We start from the raw sequence: 15,496 nt of genomic DNA, 5'->3' as shown, positions 1-15,496 counted from the left end.
CCGGTCCCGCAGCCGCCCTGGGTCACTCCCCGGTCCCTCCGTGCCCGGTCCCGCAGCCCCGGTAGCTCCCCGGTCCCTCCGTGCCCGGTCCCGCAGCCCTGGGTCACTCCCCGGTCCCTCCGTGCCCGGTCCCGCAGCCCCGGGTCGCTCCCCGGTCCCTCCGGTGGCCGAAGTTCCCCGCTGGGGCCGCGTCCCCGCCGTGCCCCGAGCCCAGCGGGACCAACGCGCCCCCAGCGCCCGCCGGAGCCAGCGCCGCTTTTACCTTCAGCCGGTCCCGCAGGGCCCACACCTGGCCCTGCAGCGTGTCCAGCTGCGCTCGCCCCTCCTCACGCCACCTCAGCAGGGCCAGCACCTCCTGCAGGCTCCTGTCCATGCCCCTCGCACGCCCGTCCGCTCGGAGGTCGCTCGCAGCGTTCCAGCTTTTCTGGCTGAGGTTTTCCTGCTCTGCCAGGCGGCCCCGGGCCTGGCCGAAGGAATCTCCCCTGCCCTTGTGGCGGGAGGGGAAACCGGAGGGGCTCCTCGGGAATCCATCCCCACACGGGGTCTTCTTCAGGATGTCCAGAGTGCTGTGGTCTGGGAGGGGATGCTGCAGCTCTTCTGCTCCAGCCTCTTGAATAATCACCAGTGGCAGCATCCTGTGGTCCAGGGCTGGGGTTGTGCTTCTGGATTCTGCCCCTTTCTGATCCTCAGAGCTGAACGAGTCCCCCTCGCTCGTCTCTGCGGGGTTGTGGGGCTTGTTCCTCCCAGGGACATCGAAGTCACAGGCAGCCAAGTAGCTCAGGATGCTGGGAGGCTGGGCTTCCTCCCCTCCACCCCCTGAGCTCTGCCTCTGCTGCAAAACAGACTGGGCCAAGAGATGCCCAGGTGAGCCTGGAGACGCTGCAAAGCCCGGGGTCCCACCTGGGAGAGGGGACTCTGCCTCCCAGCTGCATTCCCAGCACACACTACTGCAGCAGACACCCCACCCCTGCCCCCCAGCTGCTCAGCAGAGTCTTGGTGAGGGGTTTTAAAAAATATTTTACAAAATCTAAAATAGAGCTCCAAAGAATAGGGGTTAAAAGAAAAAATTAACGAAGCCCCAAAATAAACCGCAAAGGTGGCAGAGTGCTGTTTTCACGTTTCTGAGCGTGCTCCTGGACAGCCTGATCCAGGCCAAAAGCCAAGCCCCAGGTCTGTGCTGTGCCTTTTGCTCTCCCCAGGTACTCACCAGGTAATACCTCTCTCTGAAGCTGGGCGTGTTGGGGGGGGTCCAGTTGTACAAGGAGCTCTTCCTGCTGCCCACAGAAAACTTGGCAGTGCTTCCAGGGGACAGGAACAGGTTCTCTGTGTCAAAGGGGCTGCAGCAGAAAACAAAGGCCCGAGTGTGAGCAAAGGCCCTCAGTGAGAGCAGAGCACAGAGGTGCTGGTAGGATTTGAACAGGGATGTTTAGTCAGCAACACACAGAATAAAATGAAACAGAAACTGCCTCTCTAGCCAGAACCTTTGATTGCTCCAGCAGAGAAAGACACAGGCAAAAGGGCTGTGCTTTGTACACGGATTTCTCAACACCCTTTAGACAGAAACCTGTGCCAGAGCCTTTGGAAGAGGAGCCCAGTGGGCCCAAAGCAGGAGTGCTCTGCCCTCCTGACACCAGGGCTGGCCCAGCACTGGGCAGGGACAGCCACAGAGCCACAGAGGAAGGAAATACAGCACATGTAATAAAGGAGAGCTGCCAGCTTCCCTCCTGCAGAGCACACACCACCTGGAAAAACCAATAAAAGCCCTCATCATCCTTCAACTATTAATAAGCAATTCCTGGGCTGGCAGAGGAGACCTGTGCAGTGCCACTTGGCAGGGTCTGTGCTTCATACAGGCAGGGATGAGCCACTTGCAGCCCCAGAGGAATCTGCCTGTGGTCTGCAGGGTTTGTCAAGGGCTGCTCCAAAGGCTTCCTAATTACCTACTCCACCTCAGCCACTTTCAGCTTTCTCAGCTCCTTGGCAAAGCAATCCAAGGAAACTCGCATGAATGATCCCCTGGGATGCAGCTCAGCTAACCAGGAGACAGAAAACACATGTCAAGTTAACAAAGTTCGGTTTTTATATGTGTTACTTTTTGTTGCCTACTGAGATGCCTTGTGGCACCAAATGAAAGTCTGTTCTCCCACTTGAGTACCGGCATTTTGAAAGCAGTGAATTGTTTGCAACAAATCTGCAGCCTCAGTGACTGAACATAACAAGAAAGAGCAGGATAAAATCAGCTGAATTCAGCTGTACCTTGCAGGAGATGCAGGTGATAACGAGGACTAATCAATCGCAGGGAAATGAATTTCTGCCCTCTAGCAAAAGCTGAAAAGCAGAGTCCCAGCCCTGTCCGGCTCCCCCGGCTGCACGGGGCCAGTCCTGCAGAGCAGGGGACAGCAGGAATGGAGCAGCCCTGCTCCCCTGGGCACAGGGAACGCCTGGAGCCACCAGGCCAGGGGCACCGGCCGGGCCAGGCAGTGTCACCCAGCCGGGCTCCATCAGCCCCGCTCCCAGAGCGCAGGAACAGCCATCTGCACTGACTCATGGGCAGAAATAAATCGGGTTTCTGACAGCAAGAGCCTTCTAGCCAAAGCCTGCTGTGTTTACTAATGAAAGCAAATTACTCCTACCCATGGCATTCTTAACAAAAGTCACAGGGATCCATTCCTCAGATTCTTCATTTTCAGCTTTTAATACAGTGATGCAGTAATGCAAAATGACACTTCTAGGAGAGGAAAAAGAACAAACAAAATCTGCTCTGCCCCTTTGACAATTCCTAAAAGCCTCCAGCAAAACGCAGCCCTTCAGCTGGCTCCAGAGCAGCAGCAGCCCCTGGTCCTGCAGGAGGGACAGAGCAGAGCAGAGGGACAGCAGGAATGGACTCTGCTCTGGAGCTTCTCTTATCTCTGGGCTCTGACTCCTTGGGCACCATCCATCACCTCCCTCACATTTCCCCAGCAAACAAACCCCCTCGCTGGGACAGCTCCATGGCTCCATCTCTGCCAGCCCTGCGACACTCAGAGCCAGCAGGGGATGCTCCAGCAGGGCCAGGCAGAGCGGGCAGGGGATGGAGTGGGCTCTCCCCAGAGCCAGGCTGCTCTCTGAGCCAGCCCAGGGCTGGGAGCTGTCATGCTGCAGACTTTGCAAGCAGACTATTGTCCTTAATTGTCACTGGCTTTTCCTCAGTTTGTTTAGTCACTTCCTGGAATCATTGACATAAATCCTCTGCATAGGTAGAAACTAGGCAGGAATGTCGTTGTTTAACCTTAAATTGTGGAGCAAGAACGTTGATGGGGGTGGGGGGTGGCTGTGGCTGAGCTGAGAGAAAGAGTGGCTCCACATTTCCTGTCCACATTTCCCAGCCAACATCCACATGCCTGCACAGGATTATCCAGCAACAGCTTTTCAGGACTGAAAAACTCTATTAAAAAAAAAAAAAAACAGAACTAGTGACAGCAAATTGGATCATCTCTGCTGTCCCCATTCTGTGCCCCAATTCCCTCCTGTCCAGCCACCCCATGGATTCCATACCCCCAGAGCAGAATGTGGACAGGATTCCCTGCCTGAACCCAGGCTTACATTAACACCTCAAAAAGCCAATTCTGGTCAAGTGGACTGGACTTGCTGTTAATAATGAGATTTTTTTCTTTCCCCCATGAAGCCCTGGGGAAATGCCCCTGGAATTCAACAGGAAGGGCTGTTGGGTCTCAGCCACCCTTCCCAGCCTAACAGGAACCACTCTCCAGGTTACCCAGCTCAGCACCAGTGAGGGCAGAGATGCTCCAGTGGATCACTGCCCGAAGGTCCTGCAGGAGGAACTGCCTCCCCACCTAAGTCTGCATCTGTAAGAGCAGCACTGGCAGTGGGTATGCAGCCCAAGGTCAAAGCCAGACCTTCCTCTCTTACTGTGCCTTTAGTTTCTGTCCCTCTGCTGCAGGAGCCCCTGTGAGCCAGCACTGCTCAAGGCAGAGCCACCAGGGTGCCTCTGGGTCCCAGTGCAGGGCACGACTGGAGCTCTGAAAGGAGAATACAGCTCTCTTTATCCTGCATGTGAGACACAGGACTCAGACTGCTGTTTAGGTTGGCAAAAAACCCAAAGCCTTTTGCCAAACTGGCCAACAAAGCCGTTCTGCAAGGGCCCAGCTCATTCACACTCCTCATGGCACCATCTATAAAGGAGCTGAAGGCACTTTTGTTTGAGCCCAGAAGACCAGAGGCCTATTTAAAGAAAATGTACATTTAGAAGCAGAAGAGAGATCTACATTTGGATTCCTCACAAAGCAGGTCTAGACTGAAAAATTGCCTCTCAGGGAACTTTGGGTAAATCAGATGGATTTGTTTAGTTATTCTTAAATCAGAGGAGAAAGCAGCTGTTATTATGAGTGCTTTATCTCTGAAACAGAAACACCCTGAGCTGTCACACACAGCTTCTCTCTTCTGTAAACAGCCCCAGCAGACAGACTGTCAGAGAGGAGAGGCCAGCTCTGCTCTGGAGAGCCCTGGAGAATCCACTTGGTGGGACCCCAGCACACCCCACAAACTCAAACAGAGCAGGGACACAGAGCTGGGCTCTCAGGCTCCGAGAGATGCCAGGGGGATCAGCTCCCAAGGACAATGAGTCACCAGCAGCCCTCCCAGCTCCGCTGCTCCAGCTCCAGGGCTGTGGGAGGCTGTCCCACATCCAGGGCTGTGCTCCTGCTGCCAGCCCCAAGCTGCACTCTGAGCTGGACACTGCAGCCAGGGAGTGCCAGCAGCGCTGGGATGGCAGCTCTGTGCCCAGTTCTGCCCCAAATGCAATGTGCTGAGGAGGTCCAGGTTAGGAGGAGCTGCCACGGCCCAGAAAGGAGGGGGCTCTCCTCACCCAGTCCTGTGTAAGGACAGCTGCTGGGCACGGTGAATTGTGGAGTTGTGGGCAGGAAGGGGGCAGATGCAGCAGTGTGAATGAAGGACTCTGCCTGCCAGTGCCACTGCTGGGGTCACAAGGAGAGAGCAGAAGTGAATCCTTCCAGACTATAAACTCCACACTGTGGCCACTGTCAGACCTCAGGAGGAAGAAGCATCATAAACAGGGGCAGGCAAAACTCTGCCAGGAGAGCTGGCTCAGGCCCTGCTGCGGTGCCACAGCTGGGGTGACACAAAGAAAGAGCTGGAAGGTCACAGGAACAGCTCCTGTCCCCTCCCCTGCCCAGGGCTGGCTGCCAGGGGCAGGGGCTGCTCTGTAGCCTGGCTCAGACACAAAGGGGACCACGATGCTGAATGCAGCCCAGGGACAGCCCTGGAGCCCTGCACTGCTCCCCAGGTGTGTGCCTGCTGCTGCCTGGGGCTGTACTCACCTCCAGAGCACCTCCAGGCGCAGCTTGATGGTGCCCAGCTCGGTGATGTCCACCACGATGGCCTGGGGCTTGGGGCTGAAGAAGCTGCTGCTGTCACACGTCACCACCCCCACCAGGATGGTGGCCAGGCCTCGCAGCTCTGTCACCTGCAGGGACACAAACACAGCCAGCTCCAGCTCAGCAGGCAACCCCAAATCACCTGCACAGAGAGGAGAACAGCCCAGGTCACACTGCTCGGGGCCACAGCAAACCCAGCCTGGCACAGCCCCGAGCCACCAAAGCTGAGAGCCACTGTCCCCACAGGGACACTGACAGAGGAGGGGCCCAGGAGCTGGGACACACAGCTGTGCAGCTCTGACTGGCCTTAAACCTGCTCTTTTAATCATGGAGCACTGAGTGGAGAGAGCAGGAGGTGAGGAGGACGTTTGTCAATGACTTTCATCAGCAAACAAAAATCCCTGAGCACAACCACATATCCCAGAGCATGGGAAAGCAGATGAACTAATACAGGTGCTAGTGCCAAAGGAAGATCAGAAATTATGTCCCTTCACTGGGCAGAGCATGCATTAACTGCCATTTTTTACATAGTTAGAAAAGAAAACTATCTAAGAATTTTGAGAAGCCCTTGGTAACCTAGGAGGGAAGTGGCAGAGAACCTGTTAACCCTGGTTCCAATCCAACCATTATACACCACACCTTGATTTCAAACTTCTCATGCAGATTGGGGATAAAAATCTTCTCTTCCTCATCCCATGTTTGGCTGTCATCAGTCTCAATTTTGCCTCTCAGCCTCCATTTCTGGCGCCCCAGTCGCACAAACACCTGGAAACCAGAGAGGAAAGAGGGTCACAGCACGTCCCAGAGCATCCCTGCAGCCCACAGGGGCAAAGCCATTCCCCTGCCCACTGGACAGAGCAGAAAACTGGAGCCAGGAACGGGGCAGCAGGTTTAACCCCTGGAAAGAGCCCAGAGCACACTGCCCTGCAGCTGGGCTGGTGCTGAGGCACAGAAATCTCTGCTGGGATTCCCTGGGAAAGGTGAGGGCAGGAGAGCCCCCAGGGAGAGCCTGGCTGCATTCACATCGTGCCGAGGGCAAGCTCCAGGCAGCCCCTGGGGCCTGATGATCCCAGGGCAGCTCTAAGGCCAAGCCCTGGCACTGGGGTTTGGTGGGCAATCTCTGGCATCACTTAAAGCCTCCCAGGACACCAGATCACATCATTTAAAGCCACCCAGATCACATCATTTAAAGCCTCCCAGGACACCCAGATCACATCATTTAAAGCCACCCAGATCACATCATATCATTTAAAGCCTCCCAAGACACCCAGATCACATCATTTAAAGCCTCCCAGAACACCAGATCACATCATTTAAAGCCTCCTAGGACACCCAGATCACATCATTTAAAGCCTCCCAGGACACCCAGATCACATCATTTAAAGCCTCCCAGGACACCCAGATCACATCATTTAAAGCCTCCCAAGACACCCAGATCACATCACTTAAAGCCTCCCAGGACACCAGGTCACATCCAGCCCCCTCTGTGCCTGCCCAGGGCACAGTGATTGTGCCAATGCTCTGCCCTCCTCACAGCAGAGCCTGGCTTGTCACAGCCTGCTCCTGCCCTCCTTCCACACCGCCCAGCCCTGCCCCTGTGCTGCCACTGCCTCTCCCTGCAGGGAGAAGCACAAAACGCACAAAGCTGTGTACTGCACCTCATACTGGTCTCCTGGGCAGAGCCGAGCAAAGCCCACCAGCCCTGGGGAGAGAAGGAAAACTCTCAGTGTTTGCAGAGCTTTACAAAGCCCCCAGCAGCTCAGCAATGAAGCAAGTGACCCTCTGGGGAACAGCCCCTCTTGTCCCCAGCTCTGTGCAGAAGCTGCACCACCAGCCCAGCACACTCTTAAAAGGACAGCATTTAATTGAGCCGGAAAAGAAAACTCATCAGCTTTGTGTTCAAATATAAGATACTATGGCTTTTAATTGAGCTGGAAAAGAAAGCTTGTCAGCTCTGTATTCCAACACGAGACACCATGGCAGGTGTGTTTGATGGCACTGGAGCAAAACCAGAGTTCCACCCAAGGTCTCTCTCAATGACTGGGCTCTCGGGGGTCAGCCTGCTCCCAGAAACCCCAAGCAATGAACCAGTGCAATCCCCAATCAGTGACAGAGGAAAGGAGAAGGGACCCTACCTTTCATCTTCACATGGAACTCTCCCAGGTGCACCTCCAGAGCCCCCTCGATGAAGCACATGTCCTGGAAGAGAGGCTGCACAGTCACCAGCTCTGCAGAGCAGCTGCTGCTCCACACATGCTATTGCTCTTAAAGGACTTCATTTTTTATTTTTTTTTTCCAAAGGGCACACAAACATTTCACCAGTAAAGGCAGAGAAAAGTAAAGTGAATGGATTGGTACAACAGAAAATCTTCCACAGAAGAGTGGAGCTCCTTGACTCAGCACTGCCAGTTACCCTCCATTACTGGTTTTGTAAAACTAGCACAGCTTATTCCTTCAGTTCTTATCCACATTCCATGGAAGTCATAAGAGACCCCAGCACCAAGGGCTTTTGCACAATGTATTTTTCCTACAATGTACAATGTATTTTATTCACACACATTAGGCTTTAACCCCGCTAGTCACAAAAGGCGGCAGCAGCAGCCCCCAGCACGGGGCTGTGCAGGAGCAGGCAGGTCCTGGCTGTGGCTGGGAAGGATCTCCTACCTCTGTGCACTCCTGCACGTTCCTGTAGAGCTCCACCAGGCTCTCCCTGGAGGCTTTGGTGGCAGGGGACAGGGAGAAGGCTTGTTTCATGTTGGTGGCCCCGTCCCGCAGCCTGCACTGGATGCAGTAAGCCTCATAGAGCTCCTCTACCTTTGGGACAGGGGAGAGAAGGCACTGGAGTTACCCTGGCATGGTTTTGGAAAGGAACTTCAGCAGCGTTTCCTGGCAAAATCACCAACAACCAACCCCAGTCCCTCTGTCAGAGCTCTGCAGGACGCTGCAGCTCCTGCATTTCAGTTTGCTCCTCAATATCCCGGGCCTTTTACAGAACACAACCAGCTCTGCTTTTTCCAGAGCAGAAGACAAGAAGTAGAGTGACGCTCTGCTGGCACAGAGGAGTCACAGAGCAGGAACCCAGCCCCTGGGCACAGCCTGGCAGCCCTGCAGGGCTGCCTGTGCCAGAGGGGAGCCCTGGAAGCCCTGGCAGGCAGCGGACACAGAACTGCCCCGTGGGAAGGGGGGAGAACATGCCAGGCTTCCCAGAGCGGCATTTTCTGAACAAACTGGCAGAAAATGCAAACTGGTTTCACAGGAAAACTCAGGTTGGGCCGTGCCCAACTTTCAGCCTGAATAGAGCCATTCAGGGAAATAAATAAATAAATACAAATCCCCTCCTGCTGTAAAAAGAGAGGCTACAGCTCTCAGCAAGCCCCCAGCTGAACTACAATCGGAGTGTTTTCCACGTGGATAAATCCCTTACAAAGCAGTGGGAGCCTTACAGCACACCGTATAAACCCTCACCTTGCTGATGTGAAACTCCAATTTCCTGATGTATCTCTCCACAGAGCGGATTTGCTTTTCAGGAAGGCAGAGAGAGAAAGGGATGTGAGAAATTATTTCCCAAATGAGACATTAGGTAACACAGCAGAGAGAAAATCAGACAAAGTCACCCATTTCTCCTCTATTGACAACATCCCATCCCATCCCCAACAGCCTTACCTTGTCCAGGTCGTAGTAGAAAGCCTGCAAGAGAAATGGCACAGGCTGAGGAGGAGAGCACCTGGATTTGTACCACTAATGAGCCTTTCATGGGTACTGCAAGAGTCACTAGGAGCATCCTAATTTGCACTCAGTTGATATTACAAGCACTGATCAGTGAGCAGACACAAGGAGATACAGCCCAGTAAAGAAACAGGATCTGAAGGGCGCTGCTGGGTACTGAAAATGAGAAATGTCAAGGTAAATTCTCACAGCTGGGACTGCCTTGCTTGGGACATTTCTGACCGTGCTGCTTTGAGGATCCCACCTCAGTGTTTTAACTGGGCAGCCCTGGGAGTTGCAGCTGGGAGAAGCACCTACTCCTGTGATCTTTATTGCAGTATTTAACACTGAAACCACCTTACCAATCTAGAGTTCCTTTTTGTGTCTTTGTGCCGCCCAGAGAGATAATCCAGCTCAGCCTGGTGTGCTTCCAGGTACTCACTGGGGAGAGAGGAAGCCATGTCAGATCCTGGGCATTCATTAGAGATTCTCTGGGGAGCTGCTTCAGCAGAACCTCTCAGGTGATGGAGGAGGAGAATATCAAGTTCTAACACATTCACAAATCACAGATGTCCCTCTCAGGTTTCCCTAACTGCTCCTGCCTGACCCTTTCCTGGGAGGCAGCAGAAATGTTCACCTGCTCACAGGTCCCTCAGCAATGAGGTTCACCTGCCCACAGGTCCCTCAGCAATGAGGTTCACCTGCCCACGGGTCCCTCAGCAATGAGGTTCACCTGCTCACACAGGTCCCTCAGCAATGAGGTTCACCTGCCCACGGGTCCCTCAGCAATGAGGTTCACCTGCTCAGAGGTCCCTCAGCAATGAGGTTCACCTGCTCAGATGTCCCTCAGCAATGAGGTTCACCTGCTCATGGGTCCCTGAGCAGAGAGGTTCACCTGCCCACGGGTCCCTCAGCAATGAGGTTCACCTGCTCACAGGTCCCTGAGCAGAGAGGTTCACCTGCTCATGGGTCCCTCAGCAATGAGGTTCACCTGCCCACAGGTCCCTGAGCAGAGAGGTTCACCTGCTCATGGGTCCCTCAGCAATGAGGTTCACCTGCTCACAGGTCCCTCAGCAATGAGGTTCACCTGCCCACAGGTCCCTGAGCAGAGAGGTTCACCTGCCCACAGGTCCCTCAGCAATGAGGTTCACCTGCTCACAGGTCCCTCAGCAATGAGGTTCACCTGCTCACACAGGTCCCTGAGCAGAGAGGTTCACCTGCTCACACCGGTCCCTCAGCAATGAGGTTCACCTGCTCACACAGGTCCCTCAGCAATGAGGTTCACCTGCTCACACAGGTCCCTCAGCAATGAGGTTCACCTGCTCATGGGTCCCTCAGCAATGAGGTTCACCTGCCCACGGGTCCCTGAGCAGAGAGGTTCACCTGCCCCAGTGCCTGAGGAGGAGGAGGAGCCCCCAGGCAGCCCCACCTCAGAGGCAGAGCCTCCCTACATAGAGCCCTGCAAGCCCAGCTCACAGACCCTGCCCAGGTGAGGGGGCAGATGCCGCCCAGGGCTTCAGCAAACAGAGCTGAAGGCTGTGTTAAGGCAATTTCTTGATCCTTTTTCCAGGTTGAGATCCGTTCTGCAAGGTGTGAAGCACTGGGTGCCAGTTGGCCTCTCCAGAGCTGCTTGCATGCAAGGGTTGTGCCTTTGGACTCTCCACAGGGCCTGAAACTTTTCAGCTGGGACTCCTCCAGCTCTGCTTTTAATGCAGAGCAGACTTAGGTAACTTTTTCCTGCAGTGTTTAAAAGGGACCAGCATCACCTGGTAAACACTGCATTCTTAGACACGGTCTCTGAGCTGTCCAAATAACTTCATTTTAGACAGCTCCACTTCCTCACACTTGCTTTGATGCATTTCATTTTCTCCCTGTTCCAAATCCAGGTCCCCCAAGACCACATCCCAGCACTCAGCTGGAGCTCCCAACACCTGCCCAGAACAGCCCAGGGCAGGAGCCAAGGCTGGAGGCAGAAAAGCACCACTCACCTTTCAGAAAAGCTTCATCACTTTTAGCTTTAGTACGTTAGAATTAGCAGCTTGCTGGAATGGCAGCCAGATGGTTAACAGAATAAAGAGGTATTTTCTAGAGCTATAAAGAAACTGGCACGTAAAATATGTTCTGTGCTGAAAGCTCAAATCACTCCAGCACCGAGTGGACTCGGTCTGCATTTACTTAAAGCTTGGCCTCTGCTTTGCTGTTTGATCCAGTTGTTTTCTGTAGGTTCCTCCAGTCAATTAGTCACCACTCACTGCTGGCAGGAGCCTGAGCATGTGGCACTCGCTGCAGAACTGGGAACACATCCTGACCCACTTTATAGCTTCTCCTCCCCAAGCTCAGATAAATTCTCAGCTCTGCAAAAACATTTGGTTTCCTTGTTTCTTTTAAATCTAAATCCTCTATAAGACATTGGTGGGTATTTTTAGGGGGAAGACTTCATAGTTTTTTTATTGGACTCAAAACGTGACACATCTGACTTTATAAAGTGTTACTACATGCATTTGATGTTCTTTGCTTAAGAAAACAAACTATGACCAAAATGAGCACAGTAGCAATATGTGGAGGACAGCAGCACCACACTGCAGGGGCTGCCAGGAGCTCCAGGGCTCACAAACCCAGGGAAAGGTATTTTATCTTCTGAGAGCAGCTGTAAATGAAGTTCCTGTGGTAACAGACCCAGAACATTCTGGGGAATCAAAAAGCTGAAGTTTTCAGGTGAACCTGCTTAGACCTTTACCTTACGAGGCACCCAGAGATCACAGAGTTATTTTGAACTTCAGAGTTTAATTCTCTTAAAAGAGGGAGAAGAAGAAATAAAAAATCAAAAGGCCCATCCTGACACCCTGCTAGAACAGCTGACTCTGTAATTAGTTCAGCAATTAGCACAAGGAGAGGAGAAGTGCTTGGCGAGCCAGCCTCCCCTCCCCACTCTGCCTTTGCAGGGCACACCCTCACTTCCAGGCTGGGTTTTAAGTCACTTTTTGAGCTAAAACAAACTGCCCACAGCTCCCTTGCAGAAGCTTTGTGCCAGTCACTGCCCAGGTCTGGCTGTCCCCTGCCCACCGTGCCACCCTCAGCTGCTCCCAGGACACGGGCAGTGTCACTGCCACCTTTTAGGGTGTAATAACCAGGAGCTGACACACCACAGAGCCCTGGCCTGGCCAGCAGCCTGAGAGGGACTGAAATTCATTTCCCAGGGCCCCAGGAGTGGGGCAGTGAGCACAGGGATGCCCGAGGGGACAGAGCACAGTGCCACACACACTTCAGCTGCACCACCAGGGAGGGCAAATCACAAGATTGAAAAAGTCCTTACTTAAGTCCTTTCTTCAAAGCTTCAAAAATTTTCTTCACCTGCAGTGGCTTTGGATCCCAGACGAGTGCCCCCTTCTGCAGGGAGTTGTAGGCCTTGGGGGGCTTCAGGGCCATCCTGGATCTCACCGAGCTCCCTCTGAGGGCCTTGCTGTGGGAGGAGAGGAAATTCAGGAGAGGTGCAGAGCCCAGAGCTGCCCGAGGCACACGATTCAGGGCGCACTTCCACAGTCCCAGACACACTCACTCAAAACCTGCACGAGCCTCAGGGCACCTGAGAGCACCGGGCAGGAGGGGAAAGCCCCAGTGCTGGCTGTGTGTGCCCTGCAGGCAGGGCAGGGCTGGGCTGGGTCACCCCAAGGGAGCCCTGCTGGGCCATGCAGGGCTCTGACCCCCCTGCAAGGCAGGGAACGAACCTGTGACTGCTCAGGGGCCGGGGCACAGCTCCCCTGAGCAGCCTCAGCAGCTGCTGCTTCCTGCCCTGCGCTCACCATCCATTGAAACCATGGCCCAGAGCACACTCAGTTTCCAAAAGTCAGGTCCAGACTGCTCACAAGATATAATTATCAAGGGTTCTTTTCAGCATCTAACACCTCAGCTAATTACTTTTAAAAGCAACCGCAAAATCAAAATTCAATATTGTTTCTACCAGGAGTCCCCCACTTTTTTATTATGGACTTTTTTGTGCCACCCTAAGGAGTTGAACACCCTGAACCATCAGTTAGAAGCACCTTTAAAGCAGAAAATGAGCTCTCTGCAAATAATTCCTGCCTGGCTTCCCTCTCTCTAAATCCTCCCCTAAGTCTTGGCTATTTTTACATTGGTTTGTTAATAATCCCTGCAAGTAAAGCCTCTAAAATAACATTACCTGCAGAAGTTTCCCATCTCCCAAGGAAAGCCAAACCAGCCAGTTGCTCTCTGAAGAGCTTTTCTACCTTCTCTACAATTTCCACCCTAAATTCCGCTCACCTGGGGGAATGATGAGCTCCATCAGGCTCAGCAGTTACCCCTGGCTGGGTTCAGCTCCAGGCTTTGGCTGAGGCTGAGCAGATTATTGTGCTGGCTGATTAAAGCCAGGCCCAGCACACCTGAGAGCTGTCCCCAGTCCTATCAGAGAAGCCCTTGAGTACCTGCTTTAATTATCCTTGTCCTAAATTTCCACTTAACTCCAGTTTTTAACAGCTGTTCTGTAAAAGATCTCATCAACTAGGGCTTGCCAAACATTGCTAGATGCTTAATTTCTTCACACCACTGATTATCTTGGTTTTTTATGATGCCTTAATGGAAAGTATTAATTAACCAAACCATTTGGAGCTCAGGTTACCCACAACAAGGAACATAACTGCTAAATTAGAACCTTATATTAATATCACTTTTCTTTACTATGATAATGTGTCTTTGGGAATTCCATGCAAAGTGAGACAGTTTCAACAGGAATAACCCTGGAAGGGGCAGTCTGACCAATAAGAGCTGTTGAGAGGCTCCTAGAATGCTCATTGCTTAAAATTCTTTCATGCTAAGAAGAAATAGCATCTAATTCCAAGCTCTAGAGTACTCCAATTAGCAAGATACCAAACAGAAGAGACAAGACAATTCTGTTTTGAAATTAAAACCCCAAATTAAAATTTATTTTGAAATTAAAAACCCAAATACTCCTGGGTTTTGTTTCTTTGTGGAATTTGCCTTCAGATTTTTGGAGTGCAGACCCTAAATTCTGGAGGTGACTTCCCTTGCACAGCATCTCAGTCCTGCACACAGGGCTGGGATTTCCCACTCCCCCCACTCCCTGCAGCCCATCTGAGCACTGATGTTAATCCCATTTCCATGCGTTTCATACAAAAGTGAAGGAGCTGACATGGCCTGGAGGGCCAGTAGCTGAAGGCTGGATGTTCCCATGCTGCTTTCCCTTGTGAACCTGGTAATTTCAGGATCAGATTTCCCACTTTACAGATAGCAGCAATAACATTTACTTCCTGTGGAGACCGTGGTGGGGAAACACAAAATCGAGTCTGACTGAGAGACCCAAGGGGAAGCTGCTAAGGAAAGCAAAAGTACATTTAGCATGTGCAGAAGAATGTCCATGTGGGCCTGATTTGAGTTCATCCTTGCACAGGGCCCTGCCAGCTCCTGCTGAGCTTTGCAACAGTGCCTGGGGGGAGATGAATTAGGAAAGGGGGATTCAAAAATCTCTGCTCTAGGCCAGGGCAGGCTGTCATGTTCACTGGGCTGTGACTGAGTGCCTGGGACAGAAACCTTCCCTATTGCGGTGATTCCTGAGCAAAACTGTCTCAACACTCAAATAATGAAAAACAACGTCACAGAAGGGCACGAGGAGAGGCCCTGGGTCAGGAAAGCTTTGCAGCCAGGAGGACAGCCCTAGGGGAATGTGAATTATTCTGTCTGGAGCCCTGGACCCTGCTGGGCTGTGCCTGCTCCTGGTGGGTCCTTTCCTGCAGGGACTCCTGCTCTGACCGCAGCTCGAGCCTGAGCTACACAATCATCTGACAGAGCTTTTCTATACAGTCTGACAGAGTTTTCTCTCCAGCTCTTAGCAGTTGGTGTGATTTTAGTTATCCAGTCTTTGCTAGGGGTAATGGTAATTTTCACTTTCACCAACAAATCCATTTATTCAAATCAAAGACTCCCCAGATGCATCACAATCACACAGAGATTTCGGTTTTTTTGCTCATATTTTGCCATGCTGTGTTTACCCAAAAGTTTAATTCAGTTATCTGGTTCTCTGAAAGGATATTTCATTACCTGAGTCAGGTATTTTACTGACACACAACAGGATGTGTTTTGAGTACACTTCCCAGTACTTCTGTATGGGGCTGCTAAATGACTCCCTTTGTTATTGCTCTAGCCATGCGTGGCAGTCAGAGATTGTATTAATTTTCCATTTCTAGGTCATATCTTCTAAAAGCACTCAGGACCTACAGGGATTTACAGGGATTGCTAAATTCACAAAAAGCACATGGTTTTTAGTGGGAAGGCTGCATTACTACACAGAGCAGTGCTGCCCAAGGGGGTTTGGGAAGGGAATGGGACCATCAGTGCAGGATGCTCCAGCAGCTCCAGGGCCAGCTGGG

At 52.5% G+C, this 15,496-nt stretch overlaps 1 protein-coding gene across 1 annotated transcript in view; it reads right to left on the bottom strand.

Moving 5' to 3' along the window:
• The window catches only part of RIPOR3 (RIPOR family member 3), a 42,952-nt gene that overhangs the window by 8,118 nt on the left and 19,338 nt on the right, over positions 1-15,496 (bottom strand). The window contains exons 3-13 of the mRNA XM_036395990.1: positions 12,412-12,558; positions 9,461-9,539; positions 9,057-9,080; positions 8,859-8,912; positions 8,058-8,207; positions 7,529-7,592; positions 7,052-7,095; positions 6,033-6,158; positions 5,337-5,482; positions 1,208-1,337; positions 263-844 (exon numbers count right to left, since the gene is read on the bottom strand). Coding sequence (XP_036251883.1) covers positions 263-844; positions 1,208-1,337; positions 5,337-5,482; positions 6,033-6,158; positions 7,052-7,095; positions 7,529-7,592; positions 8,058-8,207; positions 8,859-8,912; positions 9,057-9,080; positions 9,461-9,539; positions 12,412-12,558 — 1,546 coding nt within the window. The remainder of the gene's footprint in view (positions 1-262; positions 845-1,207; positions 1,338-5,336; positions 5,483-6,032; positions 6,159-7,051; positions 7,096-7,528; positions 7,593-8,057; positions 8,208-8,858; positions 8,913-9,056; positions 9,081-9,460; positions 9,540-12,411; positions 12,559-15,496) is intronic.

This window comes from Molothrus ater, chromosome 17 (genome assembly GCF_012460135.2).
Source record: "Molothrus ater isolate BHLD 08-10-18 breed brown headed cowbird chromosome 17, BPBGC_Mater_1.1, whole genome shotgun sequence".
In the NCBI taxonomy this organism is placed as follows: Eukaryota; Metazoa; Chordata; class Aves; order Passeriformes; family Icteridae; genus Molothrus; species Molothrus ater.
This window is presented reverse-complemented; position numbering and strand designations above follow the sequence as displayed.